This window comes from Chiroxiphia lanceolata, chromosome 6, assembly GCF_009829145.1.
Source record: "Chiroxiphia lanceolata isolate bChiLan1 chromosome 6, bChiLan1.pri, whole genome shotgun sequence".
Taxonomy (NCBI): Eukaryota; Metazoa; Chordata; class Aves; order Passeriformes; family Pipridae; genus Chiroxiphia; species Chiroxiphia lanceolata.
This window is the reverse complement of record NC_045642.1, coordinates 14,469,592-14,484,898: the sequence shown is the minus strand read 5'-3', so window position 1 is coordinate 14,484,898 and position 15,307 is coordinate 14,469,592. Positions and strand designations below refer to the sequence as shown.

At 39.7% G+C, this 15,307-nt stretch overlaps 1 protein-coding gene across 3 annotated transcripts in view; it reads left to right on the top strand.

Moving 5' to 3' along the window:
- The first annotated feature begins 3,543 nt into the window (after positions 1–3,543).
- The window catches only part of USH1C (USH1 protein network component harmonin), a 48,212-nt gene continuing 36,448 nt past the window's right edge, over positions 3,544–15,307 (top strand). For all 3 annotated transcript variants that reach the window (XM_032691583.1, XM_032691582.1, XM_032691585.1), the window contains exons 1-4: positions 3,544–3,627; positions 6,892–6,959; positions 8,772–8,915; positions 9,394–9,532. In XM_032691583.1, the coding sequence (XP_032547474.1) occupies positions 3,592–3,627; positions 6,892–6,959; positions 8,772–8,915; positions 9,394–9,532 (387 nt within the window). In that variant the 5' untranslated portion in view covers positions 3,544–3,591. The remainder of the gene's footprint in view (positions 3,628–6,891; positions 6,960–8,771; positions 8,916–9,393; positions 9,533–15,307) is intronic.

Sequence of the window (15,307 nt, the reverse complement as noted above, 5' to 3'; positions counted from 1 at the left end):
GCGGGACGGCTGGAAAGCAGCGGAGACTTCCCGCAGAGCTCCAGCCGCTACCTGCGCCTCGAGCTCATCCCGCCCTTCCGGGTGGGGCGAACCGGGGGTTTATCAGCCTCCCGCCCTCCGCCCCCCGGCCCTGCCCTTCCCCAGCGCCCACCCCGGACACCGCCCCTCGCTGTGCGTCCCCGGGCTGATGGTATCCCTGCTGTCGGGCGGTCCCGCTGTCGCTTCTCCCTTCTCCTGTCCGCCCGTGCCGCCGCTGACCTCGCCGCCTCCTCGAGTTTATTTCCACTTTTCCGCCCTTCTGGGCTTCTCTGCCAGGGGAGGCTTAGGTTGGATATTAGGAAAAATTTTTTACAGAGAGAGTTATCCGACATTGGAATGGGCTGCCCAGGGAGGCGATGGATTCACCAGATGAGACTGAATATGACGCTTAGAGCCATGGCCTAATAACCACGGCAGTGTTGGATCAAGGGTTGGACTTGATGATCTCGAGGGTCTTTTCCAACCCGGTTGATTCTATGATTCAGGAAATGATTCGTGTCCTGGTGTCTGAGCAGGAGCCGGGACCCCCGCGGTGGGGTGCGGTTTAAGGTTGCGCCTCACCCCAGGGCGAGAGGAGCTGGGGCTGCTCCAGGAGCTCCCGGCAAGGCGCATGGACCGAGCGCAGCCAGCCCGCGGGGAACCGCGTGCTCCCAAGTGGGAAAAGGCAAAGGTTGTCCGTGCTCAGCACGGAGCATTGGCCCCGACCCATTGAACCAGGTGTCAGGACCAGACTAATGAAAGGCATGAGGCTAACCTCTATGGATGGTTTCCATAGCTTCTGATAAAATTTTTTTTTATTAGTATGAATTCACAATGCGGAGCCTTTTCCATGTTTATTCCTCCTCCTTTTTCACTGTTTTTTTTCCTTGTGATTAAAGTTGCTTCCTTACATTATGTTTCTTCTTTTTCTCTTCCCTCTTCCTATTACTGTTACCTTTTCTCTTTTCACTTTCCCATCTGCTGCTGTCTCTCTCCCCATCATTCTTCAGGTTTGCATATCTTATGTCAGAAGCTTTAGAAGCTGCCCATACCAGGCGAGAAACTGTCTCAGATGAAAAAGGGCCTTTTCTGACTGCTTTGAGAAGTCTGTTAACAGTAAGTCATTAAAAAGATCTCTTTTCTGCCTTTGTAATTTGTCCCTGTGGATTGTGTTTCTTGCTGCAACAAGTGTTTCATTTCTAATGAAATGATGGAAAACTAGTAATATTTTCACTGAGAGTTCTGTTCTCTCCTGTAAGTGTTGGAGGGAAAATGCATATGAGAGAAAAGGAAGTGAGAAATAAAAGATATTCTTTAACACAGCCTCTTCCCAATAACTGCAAACAGATTTCTAGATTTATATGCTAGACTCTGCCTGCAGCAGAACCCATCTACTCTTGAGTGCTGCATGCACTTGGCTTTGGTGCACTTTCTCGGGTCCATGTTACATTAATGAAGTAGAGAACGTAGATAAAAAGCCACAGGAATCAGGTTACTCAACACACACTTTAATGTATTTCTTTGCCTACTAAATGGGCTGCTCCTTTTATTCCTTTTCCCTTAATGCCACAACTAGCAAAGAAGAAATGAAACTAGTTTGAAGCCAATTTAGATGCAATTTGATTTCTTCTTAGGTAAGATTTAATTATCTAAAAATAATAAAGAGTCATAATTTTACCATCTTTTAATATTATGTATTTGAAGTGATGAAGAGTTCAGAACCATGTTTAAAATTTACTGATTATGGAACTTATGGTTTTGGAGCATGGGATAGCTTTGTGGATTTGTTTCCTTTGTATTTATGCACAGTAAAACACAGGAATTCATGTAACAGCAGACCAACAGCCAATCACGTTTGTCATCCTTTCTGTGGTGTGTCCTTTACATGAGCATTCAGAGCACCTTTCACATCACCAAGTGAGGATTATTCCACAATCATTTACTACATGGAGGAGTTTCTGACTCCTGGAAAGTTCATCTGTATTGTAAAATCCAGTTGCTTTCTTTCAAATGTACATCACTTCAAGCTCGTGAAAGATCTATTCCTGTAAAGCCTTCTAGAAACAATTGGTAGATATCACTACTGTTATAGTCTATATGTAAATTTAAAGGACACGTACATGGGTTTTAATGTGTCTTTTAGATTTCTTATGTCTCCTTCTTTCTCTTTTCAGATATAAGACAATTTTGCTTTGCATATGCAGGGAAGGAGTCCTATAGCAGTGTGTTTAATGCTTGGATAGAATAGCTTTTTGATATAATGTGGTACAGGAACTCAGGAGATGTGATTCATGTACTAGTAGTTGAAATTTTGAGAGAAAATTATTTTCCGAAAACAATTTCATTTGTTTGTATGCAGGCTTAAAATTCATTCTTCTCTTATTCCTGACACCTGATATGAGAAAGAAGTAGTGTCCATCAAGTTTGAAATGTTACAGTACAGCAAAGCCATCTTCTGAAAGGGGTAAGAGCAATTTCTAAAGAAGCTGATATAGCTCACAAAAATTATCACACATAAATAATAAAACAGAATCCAGTTTGTATTTGACAGTGTAGGGTGTTTTTTTTATCATGCCTTTATATGTATTCATACAAGTTTCCACTGTTGGAAGGAGGAGCAGGTAAACCACCTGTGCTTAAACAAACCCTGTTCTCTCTGAAGTTATATGGGTAAAGGTGATTCTGCAGGGAGACAAAGGGACATATGTTAGCAGGTGTCCTCATCTTGCTGCCAGTCGTGATTGCAGAAGTCTATAATTTTGCACAACAGTAGAATAAACCCAGGACAAAATGACATAAAAGAGATTAGTCTGAAATAGTCACCTTTTCAGGTGCTCCGAGCTTGATTCTTCTTGAGTTACTCACAGTGGCCGTGTCAGAGGCTCTATTTGTAAGCAACAATATTCTGTTAGTGGGAAAGGCTGGTGGAAATCAGACAGTAGTACGTAAGATTCACCCTGCTTACGTTTAAAAAAATAGAAAAAAATTTGAGGTTATTTACAATATGGTCATTTATTGAAGCAGATTTTTCTGTTTGTTTGGGCTTGGGTTTTGTTTGGATTTTGTGGGGGGGTTGAGGGGTTTTTTTTTGGTTGGTTTGGGTTTTTTTTGGTTGGTTGGTTTGTTTTGTTTTGAGTTTTGTTTTTTTTAATCCAGGTGTTAGTACGCTTTAAATTTCACATCTTCGTGCTTTTCTTAACTCCTAGGGTTAGTGACATAACATACATACCTACAAATACAAGAGACAAGTCTGGATTGGGAGCTCTGTGCCGTACGAGAAGCACTGGTTGTGGAATCCACCCCAGGGAAAAGAGCAGGTAACGCTCCGCGAGGGCGTGCGTGTACGTGTGGTTTTTTGGGGGGTTGGTTGGTTGTTTTTTAAATTTTACTTTCTCCGTCGTTTTGGCCGCAAACGGCCCCAGCTGGGGGCGGCAGGCAGATTATGACACCCCCGCAGCAGCGAGGCCGAGGATGCGGGAGGCGGTGGCGGGAGCGCGTCCCTCCCACCGCCCCGGGGCGCGGCCTCGCCGGCGCAGCCGCCCCCGCCCCGCGCCCCGCCCGCACCCGCGCACGATGGAGCGCAGGGTCGCCCGAGAGTTCCGCCACAAGGTAAGGCAGCGGGGACGGCCGGGGTCGCCCCCCCGAGGCCAGCGGAGGCTGCGTGCAGAGCAGCCCACCCTGGCCCGGGAACGGCTCCCGGCAGCGGGGCGGGCTGGCGGCGCTGCCGGAGGGAGCGGCGGGGAAGGGAGAAGTTCGGGGGACTTAGGCGGCTGCCGCCCACTTTTCCGCGGGGATAGTTAAAACCCCTAAAAAGGGAGGGAGAGAAAGGAAGAGCGTTTCCCAGCGCAGGAGCTTTTCCGGAGCTTGACTGAATGTGTTATGTTAATACCACGTCGCGCCCGGTCCAGCTCAGGGCAAGGCAGCAGCGCAGGTGCTGAAGTCCAGGCGCTGGCAGTGCCCATCCCAGCCCTGCGAGCAGCCAGTTCCACCTTAACATTCCCCAGTGCAATTGTGCATGTGCAGTCATGTGCAAATGCATTTGATACATGGAGCTGCTTGGTCTGCCTGGCACGTCATTTTGTCATTTACCCGGTTAAATAAGTGCTCAGCAGAGCGCAAAATTATATGAGCAAAGGAAGCTCAAAAAGCTCTAATTAAGGAAAGGAGGAGGAAAATAGTTTGCATGTTTAAGAGATGTTTTTTGCGAAGCCATTTAGGACTCTCTCAGATTAAAATTTTCAGTACTGGTTTGGGGTTTGGTTTGTTTGTTTGGGGTTTTTTGTTTCTTTGTTTGTTTTTATGAAAGAGGTTATAGTTGGTCTGGTTTGGTTTTTTGTTTCGGTTTTCTTTTAGTCAGCTAGAAAACACAGTTTCTTCAAAGTAATGTAATGTTATATAGAAGTATCTGTCGCCTGGTAATAAACCCATTAACTAAGAGATTGTTAGGTTGAAGTAGAGGGAATGCAAAAAACACTTTTGTGTCAAACTGAAGTTCAAAAACATTAAGGACTGCGGCCATCTAGCACATTATTTCTGCCTTGCTACCTATTACTGTATAACTTAGCAGTGGGTTGGGCAATGTATCTATAAAGACTCTGGTTTCTAGGCAGATGGTTACCAGCTTGAACTTTAAACCTTTTCCCTTTCATTGCTGCTATAATTCATACATCATTCAAGTCCCACCCCGATAACGTAAGATGTATTTTCAGCTTTACTGCAAATAGGTAGGATGCAGATATAAGTGAAAACTTTATCTTAGTTAGAGGATACTGTAACAGGTCTTTTCTTTAAATTATTTTGTATCATCCTGCTTCTAGTGGCCTCTGTGGCATCCAAAGGCTTAAATGCTTGCTTTTTCTGTGACAAACCAGTAAAAATGTTCTGCCATAGGATCTGAGTTTTCTTTGTTACTTTCTCTTTTCTTTTTCTTAGAATTTTAATCAGTCTTCCCTATCAATGAAGTACCAGTGTAAAGTATGTAATATATCCAAATATATTGACCAGCTCTTTCCTTTCTTTCAGTAGTGTTTCAGTCTCTGCGTAGCTTAAATAGAAATGTATATTATTCTTTGAAAGCTGACAGATTGGGCTTGTTCTACAGTAGTGCATTGTAACCTGAACTTTTTCCACACCAAAAAGTGCTTTTTACTCCCCACAACTTCTATTTTACTGAATAAACTTATGTAGACTTGTTGACAGATTCAATTTTTCTTTTTTATGTAAGTGCAGGTTTTGTGAACACTTCTTAATAATTTTTATGAAAAACAGTGCATATTCTGCAGTAATGAGTCAACAACTATTTATGTTCTAGAATTTTAAATAATTCTACTACAGTGAGGACTGTAGGAAGTTGCTGATGCAGGGTGAGAAGTGCAGGAATCAGACAGCAAGACTGACCGTTTTGTGAGAAGAAAGAGCAGAATTTAGATATGGATCTCCATTTCTGGAGAGGGGATGGGGACGTGTCCATCAGTTGGCATATCAGGAGAAAAATGGAATGTTGTTACTCCTTGCTTTCCCTGTCAGCAGAAGAGATGGTGATGGTTTTACCCTTAGCTGTGTAGGGTTGAAGTGCTTAAACATTTAATGTTCTTCGTGAGACACTGCTCATAAAGTACCTTAGCTAGCACTGGAAATTGAGTTCTGTATACCACAGCCAAAACTGACTTATATGTTATGTTTTTCCTGTTGAGGAAGTGAAAAATGGATGCTGGACTCATTTTTACATGTATCACCTTGACTTGAGTCTGTGTTCAGTATCGTGGCCCAGTCAGTTTTGATTGCAACTGTTTTATTTCCTTTTAAGGCAGACTTTATCCTCTATGCTTTGAAATTCACTGTGAATAAATTGGTTTGTTCACTAGTATTACTGTCAAGCAGTCTTGACCTGCATGTAGATTTTTGGCCTTTCGGTGTTTTGAAAGTGTTTTTTTTTCCGGAGGAGACAAGTAACAGAAAACCACCTGTATGTGAAGTCTTACTGGCTTTAGAGAGCCAAGTGGAACAAAAGGAATGTGAAGCATGTATTGAGTTTAGAACATAATGCAAACCATTGCAAACCTAGAAAGAAAGTGCCTTTCTTTAAGTATGCAAATTGCTCCTCAGTCTTCACGTCACAGTAATATTAGCCTTTAGGTCAGATGTAAATTGTTTTCCTAAACATCAAGCTTCTTCAGATGTAAAACTACTGTGATGTGACCTCTCACTGCAAGTAAGATTAGTGGGGGTCTCACTATCACTGAATATAAATTGAACTCCTCATATAAGAATTTTGGGGGTTTTTTTGCTTTAATTTACTGTAGTTATCCAAGAGCCGGCATAGTAACATGACACTGGTTTAAGTAAATGTACTATTGGTGGGGGAGGAAAGAATAACTAACAAGTTCTATCAGTTAAGAGCTGGAGCAGAGAGGAATAGAGATGCAGCAGTTTGCATAATGTTATAAGTGAGATCCTGAAACTGGTGGTTTGGACAACAGAACATAAATTATATCAGTGTAGTGGTTTTATCTGTGACAGCATGTGCTACATTAATGAATGGCCAAAAAGGTTTCTGAAGACATTTATTCAACAGTACAGTGATTTTCAGGTAAGACAAATATGATATTATTGTAATAATATTACCACTGCATAGACATATATCAGCATTTGCCACCTTGTCCAATTGTTGTAATACTAGTTTTAGAAAATCTTGCTATAAGTGTGACTTCGTGAGGTAATGCTCTGTTACAAAAAGATATTTATCTTAAATATAAGTCTTAAGTCTTCCTTGATTAAGTCCTTGCTCTATAGCTTAAGAATCTGTGAAACTCTCTTATGTTTAACATTTGTGGCTATTTAGTCAGATTTATGATAATGTCTTTGGGTTTTCAGGTTAATCTATTAATCGACAATGAAGCGGAGAAGGATTATCTTTATGATGTGCTACGGATGTACCACCAGTAAGATCTAGCTTTATATGTGTTTGTGTAGAATTTTACTAATATTTTTAAATTTAAAGAGTGAATATTCAAGATTTTAAATTGTCTTTCTATATGCTACTAAAAAATTAGTTGAAGTAATAGTTTTTATCCTGTTTAATGACATCTTACGGTTTCACAGTATAACCTGTAGGCACCTATAAAGTTACTTTGTTTTTTTGACTTGGTAGTTTTCTAAAAGAATTTGGTGGATTCATATGTGGGGGGTGTGGGAGGGGAAGCACCTGGATGATAAAACTGTTCTTAGGAAACAAATAATGGTTACCTATTTGCTATAGAGGTTTCCATTGAGATTGCTTTGCAGAAATTTTTGCTAAGTATTCAGATAAAAAATTTGCAACTGTTTTTTCAGAAAGCTGAAAAAATTTAGTCTTGGACTCTGTTTATCATGTTTAATGACTCTGGCTTATTACAACACAATGGTAAAAAACTGGTAAGGTGATAGGCCTATTATCAATCCTCTTGCTGAACTGATTTAAACCACAGTTGCTTCGGACTTGTATCATAGCAAATGACATCAGTCTCTGATCCATTGTTTTTCTAAGAAGATGAGAATGTATTTTCCACTCATCATAGAGAAGTGGCTCTGATAGACACTGTTTCCATTCATATCGTAATTAATAGCATCTCAGCTGACTGAAATGTAGCCGTTTCCATCTGATGTTTGCCCTGAGCTATAGTTATGGGGGTATTCAACTGCATATCTGATTCAGTTTCACTCAGGTCTGTCTAATTGCTTTTCCATTCATAAAGGCTGTTGTTTGGAAAGCTGATTGATTCAGTAGCTCTGAATTATTTAAAATCTTCTTGCAGTTAGAAAATTAACAATGCATATAGCAACTTTTCTTTAATTTCCAAAATTGCAATGACTTGGGCAAAATTCTCAGTATGTCTGTGAATGTATGTTTATGATGTATCACTTTTTGGAAATACATGGTGAAATATTCCAGGTCAAAAGACTTAATATCTTCTTCACTATGAATACCATTTCCAGAAGTATTTGACCTCTAATCTGTAATACTGTATGTCAGGAAATGTAAATTATAAGAAAGGGAACAGCAAATAACACAGAGTAAATTTAACTTGGTATTGTGTAGGGATAACTCCACTGAACCTTAGGGAGCTCCTCCACTTCTTGCAGCTGTACAACAAAGTATATTTTGAAGATGTATAACTATCACAGTGCTGACAGTTGTCAATAGGTTTTGTTTATTGGTTGATCATCCTTCAAATTTGATTTGGAAAAAAAAAAAATTAAAATTTAAGCCGAGTCTTTGCTCTAACAATGGATCATTGTGCTTTTTTTTTCCTGGATTGAAACAATTTTTCAGTCCCCTAAGTTCAGGAAAGAAAGGAGCTTGTAGCCTAGATTTACTTACAAGGATTCCTAACTGGTAAGGAAAAAAAAAAATCTAGTAGGCAGGTATGTCTAATCTGGAAAGTTATTTCTGCACAGTTCCATAAATCCTGTGGGGAGTCTGAGAATGAAATTAAGGATGTCACCTATAAATGTGATGTGCATGATCTTAAAAGATAAAGTCAACGTATAGAAGACTTCAGTTATTTTGGAGCAAGTAGTTGTTATTCTTCTTTACTTACAGAAGGCTTGCTTTCTGAGAGACTGTTTTGCTTTGGCTAAACCAATATCTGCATAAATAACTTGTTGAGTAGCTTGAAAGGACATGCAAATATCGAAGCCACATGTACAGTAACTTTTAAAACAATGCTTTGTGTTGTTTACCTGCGCTTGTTTTCCTCACTGTGTTTTTGCAGATCTATGAATCTTCCAGTGCTTGTGGGGGACCTAAAACTCGTGATTAATGAGCCAAGCAGATTGCCTCTATTTGATGCTATCCGCCCACTTATCCCGTTAAAACACCAGGTGGAATATGATCAGCTGACACCCAAACGATCACGGTAAGAAAATGCAGAACAATGCAGCTGACTTAAATCAAGCAGGAAATACTGGGTTTCCAGGTAAGTTCAGAGTAAAATATTGGTTTAGTGTTGAGCTGGGCATAGTTATTTTACTGTTGATTTATTTGCTAGAAATACAGCTACCTGAAATTGTCTACCACCTGCTTTAATCTAGTAAAAGCAGGATAAAGGAGTAAAAAAAAAAAAATATTTTCTTGTTTTTCCTGCATTTGGTAATAAAAAAATTCTTGCAGCTCTAGCCCTCTGGAAGCAGATACATTCAGTGGTTGCAGATGTCTTTTCATATGAATAATACTTGATGTCTTTAGCTAATACGCATCCATCCAAACTTCAGTTCACTTGCTTTTTTAAATGCCTGACTCATGTAGCAGGAAAAATAATGTCCAACTTCCATATGAAACATATTTGCCACAAGGTGTTACTCAGTTGAACAGTCAAGTATCTTCTGTTTTTGCAGAAAGCTGAAAGAGGTGAGATTGGATCGTTTGAATCCTGAAGGGCTTGGAATAAGTGTGAGAGGTGGACTGGAATTCGGCTGTGGCCTCTTCATCTCCCAGTTAGTTAAAGGAGGACAGGCAGACAATGCTGGACTTCAGGTAAGAGAATTATATTCATGTAATGTTAGGCACTAAGGATTGTTCTTTAGCATTTAGAAGTTACTATTGCTAAGGAGCTCTTTGTCTCTTCTAATAAAATCCATAAGATATGTACGTAAGTCAATGCCATAGCCAATACCATTATACAAGTGGTAACACTGTTCATTTCACCATTTTTAGTGATATGTAAACCTTTTTTTTATCTTATTTGGGATATGATAATTTGTGAAGAGTAAAGATTTTTCTGGAATGTTTATACTTCATGAGTAGCAATAGTTAAATGTACGCAGATGGAAAGAAAGATCTCTAGGCTGTGTAAGAGTGGTTTACATTGCCAAATTCTGAATAGGTCTTATAAATACTAAAAGTGTTAGTTCCACTTTGCACAGATATAATTTCTGTAATGGAATGTTTATTTGAAATTCATGTATAAATTGTGGAGGTTCTGGTTTATGCAATAAAAGAAAGATGCTATTTTTAACTATTTCCAGTGTCCTTTGTACTGCATAGAATTGCACTTTCTGTGATTACATTTTAGATACACAAACCTGCCAACGAGGTTGGAAAAAATAATTATGTATAGGAACACTTTTTTTCTAAATCAGTACTTACGCAATTTGCATTCATGAGGTTTTGAGTGTTTGGCTGCTTTTTGAATGTGGCATTGCTTAGTGAAGAGAGAAGTGAACAATTGCTGTGGCAGATGTCTGCATCTTTCTATGACTTTGAATCTGATAAGGTGTATTAAAGGTCTGAGTTTGAGTGGAAGGACTAATTTTAATTTGTCGAGTCTGAATATTTGCTGAAAGTATTGATGGTTAAGGATTATGTTTAATATTAGTACAAAATATATTGGGCTGGCATGACTTATTGCAGTTTTTGATTGAACTTACATTTTTTTGTAGATGTGCTTCAGCATTATGCCATGACTCTCCTACATTAAAAAGTAAAAATAAGTCTCTGTCAATAAGGCAGTTAAGTTAGGTTTTCACGTTTGTGTAACTCATGCTGAGAGCTTTCTGCAATTTAAATAACTGTTCCGCTCTCTGTTTGCATGCATGTGTGTACCCTTTTGTTTTTGCATTCATAGCTGTATATCTGATTTAGGATCACCATTGAATTAGTCCCATCTTCTGTCAGTCTGCTCTGGACTGATGCATGACTGGCTCCCTGGGTGCTTTAGAAACTCCTTTGTAGAACAAAACCATAAATTCTGTATGTAATTAGAGCTGAGGGGGTGTTTTAGGACACCACAAACACTTTGCTGTATGTGTTGTCAACCTACTTTTAAGCCTGGGATTTACCAGTCGGTAACTCCAGAAAAGGGCATTAATGCACCATCTCAGAGTTTGCATTGCACGAATTCATGTACCTCATCTACTATGTTAGACAGTGAGAATGGGAAGTGTAGACAAGAGTTGTTCCTGGGTTATGGTTAGCTCATCAGAGAGATTCCAGCTGCATCCTTCTTCCATGCTAGAAAACTGAGAAAAAGACAAAGGTCAGTTGCTTATATGGCTTTTGAAAACATCTCCTGGAAAATACTGGAAGGCATTAATGATGCTGAGCAATAAAGGACTTAATAACCACTGTCTTAAATTGTCACTCTAATAGGTACATCTTAATGCTGTTTTGCAGCTCTGCTTCTCAGCTTGTTTCAGACTAATGTTTTGATACAATCACTAGATAAAGAGTTAAGCTCAGTTGTGTTCCTGTAAGGATGTCAGTTTTCCTGATTTCTCAGTACACAAAAAGGCTGTGACAGGTCATTGCACTACATGTTAGTGTCAATGAATGGGATTGTAAAGGATCTTAGGGCTGGGCTGTACAAGCTATACTGCAACTCAGGACATGGTTAGAGTTTGCACACATAGTAGGGACAATAAGGGGGAAGTATACTTGAGACTGACTGTGAATTTTTTGGACTTAGATTATATGAATTAATATGAGCAGATGGTGCTTTGCAGCTCCTGCTTTGCAACCTGATTTCTGTTTTTTGATATGTGGTGTTAAAGCTCAGCCTAAAGTGTCTGAATAATAGGCGGCACTAGGCACTTTCTGAACCTCACTGAATAACAAGACCTGACAGGCAGCCCATTGTTCTAAATTGCTGTCTCACAGTAAAGCCAACTGCTTCTGAAATTTCACCTACCTGCTTTATTTAACTAAATCTCTACGCATTTTCTATCCTAAAAATGCTGTCTGAGAAAGGTATAATGATCTTCTATTATACCGTCAGTTTTACATCCTGCTGCTTTAAAAAAAATTCCAGTTCATTTTGCATGATTTCTCCTTGAAGTGCTTCCCAAGTTACATTGAAATGACTGAATAATCATGGAGGCTCACTGTGGCGCTTCTAGTTTTGACCCTTTTTTGACTACAGTTTCTCTAAAAGGCTGCAAGTGTTTTGTTCTTTCATGGAGAAATGTACTTCATCTTCCCCCCCACACTGCTTTCTGATATTTATGTGTGTGGGGATTCTGTTGAATACAAAGAGATGGAGATTGGTATGAATGATGAAAGTGGTCAAAGTATACAAAATGTGAAATTTGAAACAATTGATGTTATTATATGAACCCTTCAATTTCCTAGAAGCACTATATATTATATTTCTTATGCTAAAAGTTGCAAATAATAGGCATTTCTCTTGGGAAAAGTTAGGTTTGCATCTTTTTATAGAAAAATTGTCATCTCCCTGTTTAATAGGGAAAGGAGAAACTGTGATATATAATACCAAACTAATTGTTAGTGTTCTACTCTACTCAGTCCTCCAGACTTTTGTCTCTACTGCTTCAGATTCATTAGGTTGGTACCAGTTCAAAAGTAACAAAATATATGAAAACAGCTATTAATTACCCCAATATTAGACAACTTTGTTCAGGAGAAGCTGTTCAAATGTCCTAAAGAGAAGTGGTTTGTTATGTGCCTATACATCTCCTGTAGTTCAGCCTAGGTTGGGTTATTTCTAAAGCACCATCAGTAATTGTCAGTCAATAATACAAATGTCATTACTCTGAATGAAGAGTGCTGAGTTTCAGAAATTAAATGACAGTCTAGTAGAGGGGAGTGTTAAAAATATCTGTATAGGGAAAGGTTGTTCCGATAGAGGAGGGAAAAATAAAATATGCTCTTGTGTACATTTATAATTTTGTAAGTGTGTACCTCTTAGGGAGATGATATAATACTAACAGATATGACTGGTTAGTGAATGATGACATCCTCAGAGCAGCACAAGTTCTGCTGATCCAGAAGCCCCGTGATGGCACTGACATTTGCAGTCCTGAAAGCGGGGTACTTTTGTTTGTTAAGGCATTTCAGTTAAAAACATTGTTAGGTTATCCTTTTAAAGAGTTGAGTTTGTGCAAAGCCAGACTCCATGGTCTGTTATAGCCTGCATGATGTGGAAGATGTGAGTAAATGAGGGATCTTGAACTAAACAAAAACAAACAAAAAACACCCCTCCCCCCAGTACATAAGATCAAGAGAAAAGTTATACACAAAATTCCAGTACTTTTCCAAGTGAGTAATCCAGAGAGAGGCCAGAGATGGGAATGGAGGAAGCATTTTGAGCATTTTGTCACTAAGGAACTCTACCTTCCTTTGAAAAGCAGAGGTCACTTGCTTTCCTACTAGTATAACCAGCAGGATCCTAAATAAGCTGAAAGTCTTTATGGTTTGTAGAGCTTATGAGTCTTTATACACAGTACCACAAGTCTGACTTGTCTCTGAGCCATTTTGCTTCCAGTTCTAATCCCAGTCCTAAAAACGTGCTATTCACAGTGAGTTTCCTAAGTGTCAAAGGCAGTGAAACAGCTCTAGAGTAAATTTTTAGAATTGTAGAACATCCTTACTTGGAAGAGACCCAAATGGATCATCGAAGTCCAGTTCCTGACCCTGCACAGGACAGCCCCAAGAATCACACCATGTACCTCAGAGTGTTGTCCAAATACTTCTTTAGCTCTGGCAGGCTTGGGGCCATGACCATGTCCCTGGGGAACCTGTTTCAGATAAACCTTCTTGGTTTTGGGGTGGGGAACTAGCTTAGAATTTAGTGGTGTATTTTCAGGAAAAAGAGGACTGTAATTGCATTGCCACCAGGCTTGTGGGATGAATGGATGTGGTTTTGAACGTTTGGAACAAGTTGGGTTAAGTGAGTGTTCTTTCATAGTGAGAGCTATCAGCTGTGCAACTCTAGACTGCAGATCCCATGTACTTTGCCTTGTCAGATTCTGCGTTTCTACTACAGTTTGAACATTCAAAACCCTTCATTACTGACCACTTTCTGCTCTTATTAAAGATAATTTTAAAAGTCTGGCTGGCTTAAAAACATTCAAACTCTTCAGAATGCAGGCCATTGCCCTGGATGAGATTTTTTGGATGCCCAGCAGAGGGAGCGGATGTCCCGCTGTCAGGGGATGGAGACAACAGTCCTCTTGTTTTGCCCCTGCCTGTGAGTTCTCTCCTGCAGCACAGTCACATACTGTGTTTTCTGTGCTTTTGTAGCCTTATGATGCTGTTTTGTGTCAGATAAAAATCTTGATCTTCAGTGGAAAATGTGCTACATGAGCTATGATGGTAGACTGGATGTGTTGTTAATGTTTTGTGTAATATTGCAGAGCATGTGGCACTTCTCAGAAGAATTAGAAAAGCTTGTGAAACAAGTAAAGAAGTGGGTAGTTTCTTGTTTTATTGTTTGTGGGGGGTTTTTTCAATTGAACAGATCACAGTAGGAAGGTTCAGTAGTACTTATTACATATGAAAAAAGGCAGAAGATGACGACCCAATGTCCTGTCACACAAGAGTAGACCTGTCACAGTGTGAGTTAATGTGACAATCTCTAAGACACAGGTTATCCTGAGGAATTCCTACTCCCAGTTCCACTCATTCCTCTCACATAAATCTGGTGATGCAAATTTGGACCTTCGGCACTGAGCTGTGCAGTGTCAAAGGAGGGATCTCCAGCTATGGCCTTTTTCTTAAAACTGTTACCAAGGTACAAGGAAGCTACTCCTCAGTGACCTAAACTGTGACTTCAATTTTTTCAGTCACAGATACTCCTATCAGCCTTGTGTGATAGAGAAAACAGTGGATATACTGTGTGATTTAGTCTGTACAGCCACAGTAGACTACTAAGACTGATGCCATTACCTCTGTCATTTCAGTGACAGTAAAGTTGGACTAGAAGTATCTGGCTCAAAAGAAAAAACCAAAACTGTTACGTTAAAAATATAGGTCCCAGGGTTATCTAAGGTGGCACAGTTTTGACAAATGCATTAAAGATTACAATATTTATTGTAATACTCTCGTGAATTCTTTATGAAGTCCATTCTGTAAGCAGATAGCAGGGTTTGGGTTTTGCACGAAGACAATTTTTTTTGAGTGGTTAGGGCTGAATGAAGCTTCTCATTTCTTCACGTGTCTGATGAGTCTCCTGTGCCTCTGGCATTCTGGAAGAGCCAGCTTTTCTGATCTTCTTTAGCAGCAGTTGAAAGTATGTTCACAACTGATCTTGGTACCAGGGACTGGTGCACTGGCAGTCCCAAAACAAGCAGATGAAGGGGCAGTTCCCCCCAGATCAGAACTAGTATAGCCAGTCTTTATTCACTTTCATGAAGTCTGTTTATGATGAACCTGCCTCTTCCCCTAAACTTTTCAGTCAATAAAGGTCTTCACTAAGACTGTAAAAATAGTGGTCTTAATTTGTAACATAAGGACCTTCTCCAGACCTAAAGTGAAAGCACAGAGCCTTGCAACAAAATAATTGTAGATATTTCT